Source organism: Cnephaeus nilssonii, assembly GCF_951640355.1.
Source record: "Cnephaeus nilssonii genome assembly, chromosome: 16".
NCBI lineage: Eukaryota > Metazoa > Chordata > Mammalia > Chiroptera > Vespertilionidae > Cnephaeus > Cnephaeus nilssonii.
In genome coordinates this window covers 14473062-14487135 of record NC_137087.1, presented here as the reverse complement: position 1 = coordinate 14487135, position 14074 = coordinate 14473062, and the positions used below count along the sequence as shown (strand labels likewise).

At 54.2% G+C, this 14074-nt stretch overlaps 1 protein-coding gene across 2 annotated transcripts in view; it reads right to left on the bottom strand.

Moving 5' to 3' along the window:
* The window catches only part of DLG5 (discs large MAGUK scaffold protein 5), a 112026-nt gene that overhangs the window by 19221 nt on the left and 78731 nt on the right, over positions 1–14074 (bottom strand). For both annotated transcript variants that reach the window (XM_079793977.1, XM_079793978.1), the window contains exons 8-17: positions 12291–12475; positions 10654–10779; positions 7967–8099; positions 7405–7532; positions 6699–6874; positions 6273–6376; positions 3994–4086; positions 1622–2641; positions 824–947; positions 378–522 (exon numbers count right to left, since the gene is read on the bottom strand). In XM_079793977.1, the coding sequence (XP_079650103.1) occupies positions 378–522; positions 824–947; positions 1622–2641; positions 3994–4086; positions 6273–6376; positions 6699–6874; positions 7405–7532; positions 7967–8099; positions 10654–10779; positions 12291–12475 (2234 nt within the window). The remainder of the gene's footprint in view (positions 1–377; positions 523–823; positions 948–1621; positions 2642–3993; positions 4087–6272; positions 6377–6698; positions 6875–7404; positions 7533–7966; positions 8100–10653; positions 10780–12290; positions 12476–14074) is intronic.

Below are 14074 nucleotides of genomic sequence, written 5' to 3'. Positions count from 1 at the left end.
TAATTGAATGAATGAATGAACAAACGAAAGTGACCATTTTTTCAGGCTCAGTTTCCTCATCTATATAAAACAGAGACACAATAGTCCTTAGCACCTAGGGTTGCTGTGGCAAATGAGATGATATTTACAAAGGTCTGAGCACAGTGCCTGACAGTGAGCGACAAAGCACTGGCTACCATCACTATCACATTTCCTTAAATACCTTTTCAAGCTCCACATTGGTGAACCCTTTCCCTGGGGTCCCAGCACTGCTGAAACCAGCCCCTTCCAGCTGGGCAGGAACCCTCTGTCCATGAGCCTCTCCATGCACCGGTGGCTTTGTGTCCAGGTAGGCTTGGATGGCGGGGGTGCAAGGAGGGGTGGGAGACTTCACATACCTGGGATGCAAAACCTGGGGGCCGATCTCTCTGGGGACGGGTGGAGAGCTGCAAGGGCCAACCCTGTGGCTGCGCACAGTGTAGATGGGGTTCCTCAGGATGGAGCTCACAGTGGTGCTCGGGGTCATGCTCCGGGGAACGGTGCCTAGAAATGGGCGGGGTGAGAACCAGCTCCCCAAAGCACCCAGCCAGCCCACAGCTGAGCGAGCCTTTCTCTCTGCTGCTTCCTGTTTCCCAGGCCGCTACGGGAGAAAGCACTCTGCAAAGCTAGGAAATGTCACTGGCACTGACATCACCCAGCCAGGGCAGCACCTGCTCGCTCTCTGGACCTCGGGGCTGAGGACACACAGCTGCCCCTTGAAATAACCGCCTCCACTGCCCCAGGCACTGCGCGGCCCTGGGGCCACCAAGACCCTCCTCCGCCCGGCCCTGCCCGGCTGACTCACCCACAGATGCCTTGCCGGGGTAGAGCGGGGGGTTGCTGTGCCGGCTGGAGTGCCCTGGTGAGTAAGGGGACCACTCCGGGAGCTCTGGGGAGACTTCTCCACTGGCTGAGACCCACTTCTGCTCCTGCAGAACCAGAGGCAAGAGGGAGTGGCTGGAAACAGGGAAACGCATAGGTGTTTACAAGCAACTCTGTCCCTTACACACTAGCTCCTCCCACTTGGACACAAAGTGATGGTCAGGAGATGTCCTTGCTCATTCAAGTTGCCTTATACACCTGGAGGGAAGAACTGCTTTCAAAAATGCTCCGGAAGAAAACCACAGAGGAAGGTCCTGTGCTTTCCAGTAAACAGGCTGTGTGTGTGCACAGGTGGACCGTGCTTCAGAGCTGGTGAGGCTCTGTCTGCAGAGCAGCTCGCCCTTCCGGAAATGACTGCACCCCCGCCATGACCAGCCAGCCTGTCCTGCTGCCAGCTAAGAGTCTCTGTGCAACCCCTCCCTGAACCCCTCAAGGCCAGTCCATGTCACCTGGTTTTATTGTACAGTTTCAAAAGCTTCTTGTTGAATAAGCAAATTTAATGCTACACCCAAGAATGTGTTTTTCTCTCTTGGTGTCATATCCCCAGGAACGTGCACATCTACGTGACTCTGCAAAGGAAGGCTGCTCCCACTGGCATCCACCTGCCTCCCTCCGCTCCTTCAGGTAGATGCTCAGAGCCAAGGAGCCAGGGCCAAGCACAAGGCTGGCGACGGCCAGCTACCCCCTCTCACCCCCACCCTCAGCCCAGCGCTGGCCCTACCTCCAGGAACTGAGCAGGGATCACCACTGGTGCAAGCTTCGGCCGGAAGCTGGGCGCAGACTTTGGCCGGCGACGCTTCTGTCCCTGCTCGTCCACCTTCTGGGAGGTGAGGTCCTCATCACAGGACTTCTTGGCGGGCAGGTAGGAGGAGTCCCCGTCCGCTTCAGGGTAGTAGCTGGAAGCAATGCGGACCCTGGCCTTGCGAGGGGGCGAGGCGTGCATGGGTTCCCCAGGGTCCACGTCGCGGGGCAGGGCACTTGGGGGGCTGGTGGACGGGGAGCTGCCCACCAGAGTGGCCTCGGATTCGGAGCTGGTTTCTAGCCTGTGCTGGAACTTAATGGAGTCACTCCTCCTGGGAGGTTTTGGGGGCGTCAGAGGCCCCACCCTCTTGGAGGGCTGGGGGGAATGAGCAGGCCCAGGGCCGGGGAGCAGGTAGTCTATTTTGGGGGGTGTCTGGGGGCGTTTGAAAGTGTTGGGGTCGAAGATGGACTTTCTTTGCTTTGGCTTCTTGTAAACAGAGAGCTTCTCGGGCGCTGCCGCGGAGCTGAGCACGGCCTTGGGCCAGGTCCCGCCGCTGTGGGAGCCCTCGGGCTCGGCCTTGTCCAGGGGAGCCTCCGTCGCCCCGCAGGGACCAGCTTCAGTCTCGAAGGGCAGCAGCGGCCGCCGGGCACACATGTCCCCCAGTCCATAGCCGCGCTCCCCAGAGGCATCTGAGCGAAAGGAGCTCAGGCTACGCTCGGAGGCGCTGGGACACGTGTGGGGGGCGGCTGGGAAGGGCCCCCCAGGGAACGGCTTGTGCAGGAAGGAGCTGCCACCGCCTGGGGGGCCCGGCTCCTTCCTGTCCTCCGGCCTGTCTGTGCAGAAGATGTCCGTCTGCGTGGAGTTGTTGTGCTGCATCAGGTTCCGCTTATTCTGAGCCTGGACCTCCGGGCCGTGGGCTCGGAAACTCAGCATCTTATCCGAGTCCTTGATGTTTTCAAAGATGTTCTGGCCACTCCATGAGGCGCTCTGAGGGAACACCTATGTAGGAACCACAGAGGAGTGAGAAAGAGAGAAAAAGACGACAGAACCTGGCGTTGCCACTGAAACTGCCCCAGCAGGTAGAGCAACGGCCAGAAATGGGCCCACATCCCAGAAAGCAGGCACATATACGTGCACGCGTGTGTGTGTGTGCGCGCGCGCACACACACATGCATCCTCTCCCTGACCGGAGGCTTTCTCACAGCCCAGCTCACTGGGACCCACAGGAGAGCCGTACATGCTCTTGACTTTGAGCACTTTCTGAAATCACCTGTATAATGCCCTGCATACTTTCTAATATTACTGAGTAAAAGAAAGATTCATTAACAATACGTATCTTTTAGTATTCACGTAATGGAATATCACGCAGCAATAAAAGAGATGAGCTATCAAGCTGTGAAAAGAAGTGTAGGAAACTTAAATGCATATCATTAAGTGAAAGAAGCCAATCTGGGAAGGCTACATTCCAACGAGAAGACATTCTAGAAAAGACAGAACGATGGAGACGGTGAAAAGATCAATGGTCTCCAGGGACAGGGCGAGCGAGAAAGGGATGGACGGGTGCAGCCCGGAGGAGCTTCCTCACGGTGAAGCCAGCTGTGTGATACTGCAGTGGGGGACACATGTCCTTGCACATTTGTCCAAACCCACAGAATGTACGACACCGAGAGTAAGTCCTCATGTAAACTGTGGACTTTGGTTAATACTAATGTGTTAGCATCGTGGCAAATGAACCCCACTAATGCAAGATGTTACTAACAGGGGAAGCAGAGGGAGAAATATGAGAATTCTCTACACTAGTTCACCTTTCCTGTAAACATAAACTACTCCCCAAAAAGTCTATTATTTTAAAATAAATTTTTAAAACTTTGCTTACTGAAGTAGATGGGCCTATTTTTCCAACTTTCTATTAATCTTTTCAATTATGTAGAAGAGTTGATAGAAAAGTACAATGAATACTCATAAACCCACCATTTAGATTCAACAATATTTCTATATCTGTCAATATTGCAGAACATCTGAAAGTAAGTTACACTATGACATTTCATCCCTAACAACTTTATCACGTACTTCCCCAAACTAAGGTCATTCTCCTCTGTGACCCCAATACTGTCACTGTACCCATGAAAATCTACAATTCCTTAGGATCAACTAATTATTCAATCCAGATTCAAATGCACCCACTACCCCCAAAATGCCCTTCACAGTTTTTAATTTTTGTTTTTAAACCAGATTCTGGTTGGGGTTCATGCGCTCGCTGCACTTGGTAAATCAATACCCCCTTTCCGAGTGACACAGAGCAGTGGAGCTGCGGCTTTGCGAGAGCAGGGACGGGAGGGCGGGGCCCTTACCTTCAGGAGGGAGAGGGTCAGGGAGTCCTGGCAGCTGCGCAGCAGAGACTCACACTCATTCAGAGACTTGTTGTCCAGGGCGATGCCATTGATCTAGGGCCAAACAGAGAACCCGTCAGGCCCGCCGCCAGGACAGTGGGCCTGGTTCCGTAAGGTCCCCAAGTCTGCAGCTGGCGGAGGAGCAGCCCTGCCCGTAAGGCCTGAGGAATCCAGGCGAGGGGCTTCCGTGGCACATGGGCCACACAGCCTCGAGAGCACTCTACAGGAAGATGTGTGTCTGACTAGGACCAGAACACCAAGGTCGCGGGGACAGCCGGCTCTGCTTCCTGCTGTGTAAGGCTGGACCCGACTCGGAACGCCTTCGTGCACAAATTGGAAGATAGTCACATGAGTCCCCCAGGGGCGGGAGGAGACTGAAAAACGCAGCCATGGTGTGGAAAGCCTCTGTAAACTAGAAAGTACCACGTGAGATGAAGTATCGTCATTGTTCACAAAGACACACCACCACCGCTTCTGCTTGAACTTCTGTCCACATCCCTCTCGGGTGTGCTCCAATCTTAGAAGAAGTGCATGAGCAACAGGCGAACAGTCAGACCAGGCTGCACCCACACCGGGAACATGACACCCAGCAGTGGGAAGGAACACAGCCCCGTGTGGGGCAGAACAGCCAACCACACACTGTACCATTCTACTCAACTACCATTCTCGAGGTGACAGAGGTATAGAGATGGAGAACAAACTAGTTGCCAGGGCTTCTGAATGGGGCAGTTCAAGCAGAAGCGGTGGTGGTGTGTCTGTGGGTGTCACTATAGAGGGGTAACAGGTAACACGAGGGAGACTGGTGGTGGAACAGTTCTGTCTTGATTTTTTTTGGTTACCTAAACATGATCAAGTGACAGAATTAAATACACACACTGTACTGTCAACTACCTGGTTTTAATATTACAGCTATGTAAGATATAACCATTAGGGAAACTGGGTGAAGGGTATATAGGAACCTCCCTATACTACTTTTTTAATATTAATTATGAAATATTTTAACTGAATTATAATTATTTCAAGGTCAAAAGTTTAAAAAACATATGCAGAGGGATTATTTTAGAGTGGTGGATTCCTTTGGTTGTTTTTTCCTTATAAATTTCCCATATCTTGAAGTTTTTCACAATGGCCATGTTGCTTTTAACGTCTGGAGCCCCCCAAATCTGAAAAACACTGGCAAAGATGTGAGGTGAGGAGCTCCCACACACACTGCAGGTGGGGTTGAAAAGGCCAGGGCCTGAGGGGGTGCAGGGAAGGATCATATCAAACGTTAAATGCTTATCTGACCCAGCAGTTCCCCCGCCCCAGGGATAACCCCCCGTGGCACACTCTCGGGGGGGGGGCCCCATGGGGCCCGTGGAAGGAAGGATGCAGCAGGTGCCATGCAGCACAACTTGTAAAGGCAAAGATGCCCCGAGTTTCCGCTGGGGGCGCAGCTAACAGCCTGTGCTGCTGCCACTAAGGAGCCTGCAGCTCCTGCAGGACCCCGACACAGCGAGGAAGAAGCGCAGGGCATGCGTCACAAACAAAACAAGGCTAGCGGCTCGGTCTACGATGATCCCATCTGGTTTTGTGTGTGTGTGTGTTTAAGTGGAAGATACCATGTTTTGAACATTTCTGGAAGAAAACACAGTGAATTGTTAACCATGGTTACCATGGGAACTGATTGGAGATGCATCCAGAACTGGAGGAGTTACTGCCACTGTGCCGGTTGCAGGGACTGGATTTTGGGGGCGGGTGGGGGGGTGGGGGGGCCGGTGTCATGCACACGCATATGCCTTCACTTTTAAAGAGTTACTTACAAAGACTAAAGGTGCATGCTCTATGACAGCCCCCGCACGGCACTGTGGGTGTGGTCACCAGGGATCTGCTAAGTCTCCCCACAGTGGCTGCTGCACACAGGTGACGTCCATGCAGGGCTGTTTGCAATGGCAGAAACTGAGAACAACTCCTAGGTCCATCAGTTGTGGAATAATTTAAACCACCACGAGGTGGACAAAAACAGTAAGGATTGACTTGGAAAGATATCCACAATGGCAAAATGTGGATAACATTAGATGATTCCATTATCGTGTCGTAAAAATAGAAACATACCATTAGAAGGGGGAAAAAATCATATTTAAATGTTCACATTTTTTAAAAAAGGCAAATATAAAAACTGTGTTCATTACGTCTTGTTCACACCTCCCAAATTTGAATCTGTCTATACGTGCAGCGGACGGCCCATCCTGGAGACTTACCGCCACAATCCTGTCCCCCACGGCAAGAGACCCCTCTTTGGCGGCGGGGCTTCCGGGCACCACGGCGGCAGCATACACTCCATTCTCCAGACTGATGCCGCTGTCTGTCAACCACAGGTGTCCCCAGTTAACTCCGCCCAGGTCGCATGGCCCCTGGTTGACCCGCCTCATCTTTGGGAGACGCTCTTACCAGGCGCCTGTCCATCCCAGCGGCCCCCCACGCCAGACCACCCAGGAGCTCAGTGACGTGTGTTCTGGGGAGTGACTCAGACAGGCAGGACCCGGGACCCAGCGGCCCCATGTCGGGAGAGCACATGGGCTACATTCAAGCAGCATCAGCACCTCAGCCCTGGGAATGAAGTGCACCCGAAACACAAGGAGGGGCCCCTGCCGTCTGAAGCCCCTGCCCGCGTCATGAGCCGCTACCTTTCTGTCCACTCAGGCTGATGTGCAGGGGCGTGACCACCTTGCCGCCCAGGGACTTCCTCCGCCGCACGACCATGTTGATGGCCCCCTCCCCGTGGAGGAGCGCCTTGAGGGCCTGCTTCTTGTCCTTGTTGATGAGGTCCACGTCGTTGATCCTCAGCAGCCAGTCATTGACCCTGTAGAGGACATTCCGCTCAGTGCCCATGCAGGCCTTGGGACCGGTGGGCCGCTCAACTGTTCCCATCCGGGGAGCCGAATGCCAGAAAGCAGGTGCCCCACGTACACACTCAGAAACAGTCCCCCTTCCAGGATGGCCGAACGTTAAACTCACAGGTGCTGGAGCTAGACTGCCTGGGTTCAAGGCCTGGCTCCGCCACCTACCAGCTGAGTGGCCTAACCCCTCGGGGCGTCAGTGTCTCCATCTGTACCATGGGGTAGCACCTACCTCATAGGATTGTAAAGATTAATGAATTATTTTAAGTACTTAAACCAGCAATGAGCACACAGCACTATTTTCTCATCATTGGTATTTCATGGAATGAGCATGCAATGCACATCATACACTCTCACACATGGCATGAGCCCTTTTCTACCCAGAAACGCAAACAGGATGTATTCATTTAACTGCCACCTGGCTCTCCGGGGCCTTCCACTAAGCCAGGAAGGCCCCACCCTCCCTCAGAACTTGGGCTTCCTCAACTCTTACCGTAAGCGGCCGTCTGCAATGCTTCCTTTGTCCACCTTAGTGACAAATATGCCGCAGTCCCCGGGCAAACAAGGCTCATTCACACCTTCCGCCATATCGAACCCCAGTGCCTTCAAGTCAATGTCCTCCTGTTGAAACAGCAGCAGCAGCCGCACACTTTATGAAGCAGTGATGAGAAACACGTGGTATAAACCCCAAGCCACTCCCTCTGTGGGACTGCACCTTCGCCATGACTGACGGGGCACTTAGGCCCCAAGCAGCAGCCTCTGAGCTGCTACAACCTGCCCCTCTCAGCCACTCAGACACACGTCGCCACCAGCATCACCTCTGGGGGCCCTGCTCTCCCCTCTCTGTTCCGTGTGCCGTGTCAGCATCCGCCATGCAACTCAGGAAACCATCTGCTGTAACCCAACTGGAGCAAGTGCAGGGAAAGGATGCATTTGCGCCCCGGGAGGAAAAGCTGAACCTCCAAACTAGCCACTGGGACACTGGGGGGCACAGAGAGGGCATCCAAAGTCTTCATGTCAGGAGAACGGGCAGAAAAGACACAAAGGAAGCTCACCGTCTCCCTTTCAAACTCTACAACTTCCGTTTCCCACTCCATGGAATCTGTGTCGATGGCCGAGTCGTGGGAGCTGTGGGCCATCAGCTGCCGGAATCGGGCCTCCTTTTCCAGCTGGGATTCCATCTGCTCCCTGTGAAGAGAGGGGGCCATGGCCATGGCCCTGTGAGAGGCGAAACATCCCACCCAAGTCACAGCCTGGAAACCAGGGGACCACCAATGGGCTTTCATCTCGTCCTTCACGCCAGCTGCCTGACAAATCTGCAACGCCAGGCCCAGGCTTCTGGGATTTCAATGGGTTTTTATACTTTTTTTTTGAAAGACTCAGAAATTCTTCTCACATTTATCTAGAAGTTTCATGCAGTTCTATGAAAATGCCAGTAAGACGTTTTCATAGGTACAGACAAGACTAACATTTATAGGGAAAGGCAAAAAAGCGGAACTACACTCATTTAGAAAATGATTAGGTGGGAGAAACCACTCTGCTCCAATTTAAGAGTTTTTCTACAGCTACAGACTCAAGGCTGAGGGGAACCGCCAGGAAGAGAGACACACAGATCAATGAAACAGAAGGAAGGATCCAGAAACAGCCCCACCAAGTACCAAAGGTGCAGACGTAAGGGAACAGAGGAAGGATAGTCTTCAACTAATGATGGAGCCGCTGAACATCATGGGGAAAAAAGAATCTCAACCTGAACACCATACTTTACTTAGAAATTAACTCAAAATGCATCACAGATTTATATGTAAAAAATAAATTATAGCCCGGCTGGTGTGGCTCAGTGGTTGAGCATCGACCTATGAACCAGGAGGCCACAGTTTGATTCCCGGTCGGGGCACATGTCCAGGTTGTGGGCTCAATCCCCACTAGGGGTCGTGCAGGAGGCAGCCAATCAATGATTCTAATCACTGATGTTTCTATCTCCCTCTCCCTCTCCCTTCCTCTCTGAAATCAATAATATATATTTTTTAAATAAACTATAAAACTTTTAGAAGGAAAATACAAGAGAAAAGTCTTCAAGATCTAGGGCTAGGTTAAGGGTTCTTAGACATAACATAATCCATTGAAAATAAAAAAAAATTTAAATCAATAAATTGGACTAAATCAAAATAAAAACTTAATCTCTCAGAAAGACCCAGTTAAGAGGGAAAAAAGGAGTCAGAAACCTTGTCCTATCACTTGCATATAATGCCCTTCTTCCTAAAACCCAGGCCCAGACCACCTTCCCCGTTCACTAGCCCTGTCCCGGGGGCTCCTGGCTGACTCTGGACCAACTTTTGTTTCCTGCCCCAGTGAACAGCTCCAGGTCCACACCTTGGCTGGGCTGTGCTCTCATTGGCCAGCTCTAGGATGCCACTCAGCCTCCCCTGGGCCCCGCCCCAGCCCAGCCCACCCGTGCAGCCGGAAACTGGGCATTGAAGGTGACTGCACTCCTCTCCTCCCTCCCACGGGGCACCTCTGCTGCTCCTGCAGGCTGGGGGCTTCCTGTGCAGCGGCGCGGACTCCATCACCAGCACCCCGGTGAGAGAACTCAGAGGAAAGGAGGTGCAAATACAACTGTGCTGCACAAGCAAAGGAAGCTGACTTCTTCAGATGGTCCAGGCAACCGGGCGCCAGGAAAATGGAAACTCCTCCTGTCTAACGCCCCAGGGGGTCTAGGCTGCACCTTAATTGGATTCCATCACTTGCTAGATCCAATGTGGGTCCCTGGAGAGACTGTCGCTTTGCAACCACTGAGGTTTTCCTTAGAGCACTCAAGGCCCAGAGGTTCCAGGTTTCTGTCTAATGAGTGAAGTGGTCGTCTTCTGTTAGATGTCACTGATGGGAAGGGGAAGCTGCACGCCCTTCAGAAGGGCGCAGCTCAGCGAGCAGGGCTGGCACACTCCCACGCCCCTGCCTCTCGCCTCCATCCCTGGGAAGCTCCTGGCACAGACAGAGCCGCTGCTCCTCAACCAGAATCTGGTCCTGGGCTGCCGTGATGGCTCCTGGGCTCTGCAATTTCTCTTTTTAAACTTCGATATTTGTATTTTCAATCTACTGCTTAGCGTCACCAAGCCTTAAACGACACCCTGGGAGCTCTGCTGTGACAGAAGGGGGTTATCTTACATTCTAAACAGTCTCTTCCAGATGGGCATCCGAGTAACACAGCAGGACAGACTGTGAGTGGTCATCACAATCGCCTGCAAACCACCACAACCGTCATCACTCTGCTCCTTTGTACTTGTCTCTCTGATGGGCCTGCCTGTGGTCTGTCTCCTTCTGTGTGCCGTGAGCCCCACAGGGCAGGGACCTGGCCGGCCTGCTCGGCCGTCTCCCCTGTGCCTCCCACAGGCCTGACCCAGAGCGGGTTCAGTTGATGAAAGAGTGAGTGAGGGGGGGAGGGAATGGACAATGCATGCTCGCCTGTGCCCGGGTGGGCTGCCTTGGAGCAGGCCCTTCCTTCCTATATGCCTTTGCTCACAGCGCACACCTCCGTGTGCTCACCAAAGGGCCACTGCCATCTTCTCGGCTGGTCTAAGAATTTCTAATTAACTCTGCACGTGGAGGCAGCATTTGAACCCATTCTACAGACTGACAGAATAAGGCAGAGAGAAGGAACAGATGGCCAGGCCCTGCCCTGAGCAGAGGGTGGGCACTTCCCTCCCAGGTACACGCGCAGCCCGGGCAGGCGCCCACCCCAGCGTACTTGAGCTCCTTGAGCTCCCGGCTGACGTCATTCTTCTGTTTGCGAGTGTCATCCAGGCTGCGCAGGGCCTCCGCCAGCTCGGTCACTGCCCTGTCCCGCTCCCGCCTCAGGTTGTCGCAAAGCGTCCTGGCAGAGGGCACAGGGCAAGGTCAGCATAAGGGATAAGGGACGCAGGACTCACGGCCTGCAGTGAACACCCAGGCGCCTGCCTTGCCCCAGAGGCACAGGAATGTTTGAGAGTTTGGAGTAAGGCCATCAAAGGCCAACCCCACTGAGGGCAGAGGTGACAATGAGGACCCAGGAGAAGAGACCCCCCACCCCAGTTATTGGGCAACAAGCACTGGGTTCTAACACCCAGTGCTCACCCCAGCGCCTCACCCTCAATGTGCCTGGGTTAATGACCACCCTCCCCCAGTCCACCCAGCAGGCCCTGTGCCCAGCACCGACCAGATGCCTAACAACCCACATGAGGCCTCTCAGAGCTGCCCCCACCCCACAACCAGACAGGAATCGTGCCTCGCGCCTCTCTGTGGCCTGAGCTCTGAGCAGGTGCAGGCGAGACAGCTCCGCTAAAGGACATGTGGCCGCCAGGACCTCAGGACCAGCTCAGCTCCTCAGAGAGGAAGCGGGGACAGGCGGTGTGGCGGCAGGGAGTCTGTGCTCCGCACCACCTCCAGCACCACACCGGCCACTGGAAGGACCCTGAGAGCTGGAACCCCGCTCCATGGCCCCAAGTCCCCCCACCCTGAACCCTCACCTCCTGGCCAGCCTGCATGGACATCAGCCTCTCCTTCAAAAGGCCACCAGGGATCTTTCAGAAATTAAATTCTCAATGACCAAGTCCTTGCTCACTACCAACACCCCACCCCAGCCTCTCCTGGCTCTCCCTCAACTGGAACCCACTCCCGCTTCCTTTCAAGCCCTTACAACTGCCCCCAGGACACTGTCAGCTGCCTGCTCCAACGCCAAGGGCGAGACCTGCTCAGTCACACCCACATCCCTCCTGCCTCCACATCACACCTTTGCTGATGATGGTCGCTCAGGCCGCAAAGCCCGTCCGTCCTATGTGGGAAAATCCCACTCATGCTTACATTCTCGCTCAGATTCCATGCTTTCTGGGGAAACCTCCCCATCTGCTCCCCCTGCCCAGTGCCCTGCCTGCCCCCTCACGCCCCTGGAATTCCGTTCACGCATCCTCCTTCCTTCCCCTCTGCCCTGGCTGGCAGAGCTGCCCGTGGCCCCCACAGGCATCACCCCACCTGGGAGCTTTGGAGCTGTCTCCCAGGATCTCCTTGCTCAAGGGACCTAAGATCCTGGCACATAGTAGGGGCCCATTAATACTTCCTGGGAGAACGCAGTTCTGACTGTCAGTGTCATCAGCCGCCCCCTGAGAAACCAGCCTGGTCTCGGGCCACCCCGCAGGGTCTCAGTGCACACGGGATCTGGGGCGAAGTGCAATCGACGCAGAGACACGTGGAAATTCTAATGCTCTGAGGCGAGTAGGGCGTCACCCAGGGTGAGAAGGGAAGAACCCAGCCACTCTCACCTTACCTGGACCCGTGGCGAATGACTGCGGCCCTCCCCACAGACCCAGGGTGCCAGGGGGACCCGAGCCCACGCCGCCCAGGGCACCGTACCGGATACTGTCCCGCTCGGCCACGATCTTGTCCCGCTCCTGGAAGGCCCAGTCCCGCCGGCACTTGGCCACGTCTGCCTCTTGGAGGGCTTCCTTCAGCTCCTGGCACAGAGCCTTGCACTGCTTCCGAAGGGTCTCCGCCTCCTTGTTGGCTCTCCCGGCGTCGATTGCCACTGTGTCTTTGATCTGGTGGGGACGAGGAGCCAGCAGAAAAGGAGGTTAATGGGCCTTCTGGCTCAGGAGTACCATCCGATGGACGGGTGCCGGGGCTGGGCTGAACTCTCAGGAGTCGGATGGAGGGGAACACTGGGGCCCCAGCCAGAGCCCACCCTTATACCCTCCTGCTGCCCCCCTACCTCCCAGTGACCTCACACCCCACAGCCATACTCAGACCCCTAGTGACCTTAGCCTAAGTCCAAACTCTCACCACTCCACACAGTGCCTGGACTAGAACCCCAGTCTCTCTCAGCCAAGGTCTCAGTGGCCCAGGGGGGCCGTCTCCCCTGGAGGGCTCGCTCCAGGCTCCACCCTGCCACGTCCGTGGCTTGTATCTCACAGGGAGCCACCACGTCGCTCTAAAGTGCCCCTGGGAGCCCCGCCCGCATGGCTCAGTGGTTGAGCATCAACCTATGAACCAGGAGGTCACAGTTCGATTGCTGATCAGGGCACATGCCTGGGTTGCAGGCTCCATCCCCAGTGGGGGTGTGCAGGAGGCAGCTGATCAATGATTCACTCTCATCATTGATGTTTCTCTCTCGCTCCCTTCCTCTCTGAAATAAATAAATAAATAAATAAATAAATTTTTTTAAACAAAAATAAAAAATGAAGTGCTCCTATGACAAAACATAAAGAAGCAAGGCCCAACTGCAGTGAAGGGTGGAGGTCCTGGTCAGGGGTCATGTCCGGCTCTGGCCACAGCGCAGTTTCTGTACTCTGGTTTTTGTACCCTGGCCTCCTGGGTTCCTTTCCCATCTGAACAAGCAGCAGTGTTTTGCTGGTGAGGACCTGTGTATCTCAGTTCGATTTAAAAGCTGAAATCGGAAGCATTTGCATCTTGACGCCTCCCCAGAGCATTACACGCTCCGTTAAAATTCAAATCCAACCCTTAGAAGCGCTCATACAGAAAGCTCCCCTGTGCCTCTGATCCTTAGAAAACACGGGGAAACGATAAAGCAAGTGTCTGCTCCTACTGTCGCTCACAGGCTTCCTGCTCACAGGCTTCCTGCTCACGGGCAAAACACAAACAAGACCGGAGAGGAGCAGACCCTGCATCTCCGCCCTGGACTCTGCGCCCCTGAGTGACAAGCGTGAGGAAGACAAGCACACGAGAAGGCTTCCCGGCCCCACAGCAGACAGCAACACGCCTCCGCGGAAACACGCCCCAGAGACCTCGCAAGTTCAGCCAAGAGACAAGGATGACGGAGACAGAGGGAAATGCGTGCAGTCGGCTTCTCACTCCCCCTCATCTCTCACATCCAGAGTCAGGAGGAGCTGGGGGCGGGGGGCGGGGGGCGCGGAGGGGGGCGGGATCTGCACAAGAATAACACCTTAACTCAAGAGAGAGTGACAGTGTCACGCTCTGCTGAGCACACTCCCCAGGATCAAGTCATGCCAAATGATTTCAGTTTTTATTTTCCCCACTTTTATGCAGTGCTGAGTATTTTTTTAGTTTGATATGTTTAAAAAACCAATTATTTTTATTAACTCTAGCATGAATTTATTGTAATGAATATTAGGTTTAATGACGTTTTCTTAAATTTGTATTTTACTCAATGTTTTATATTA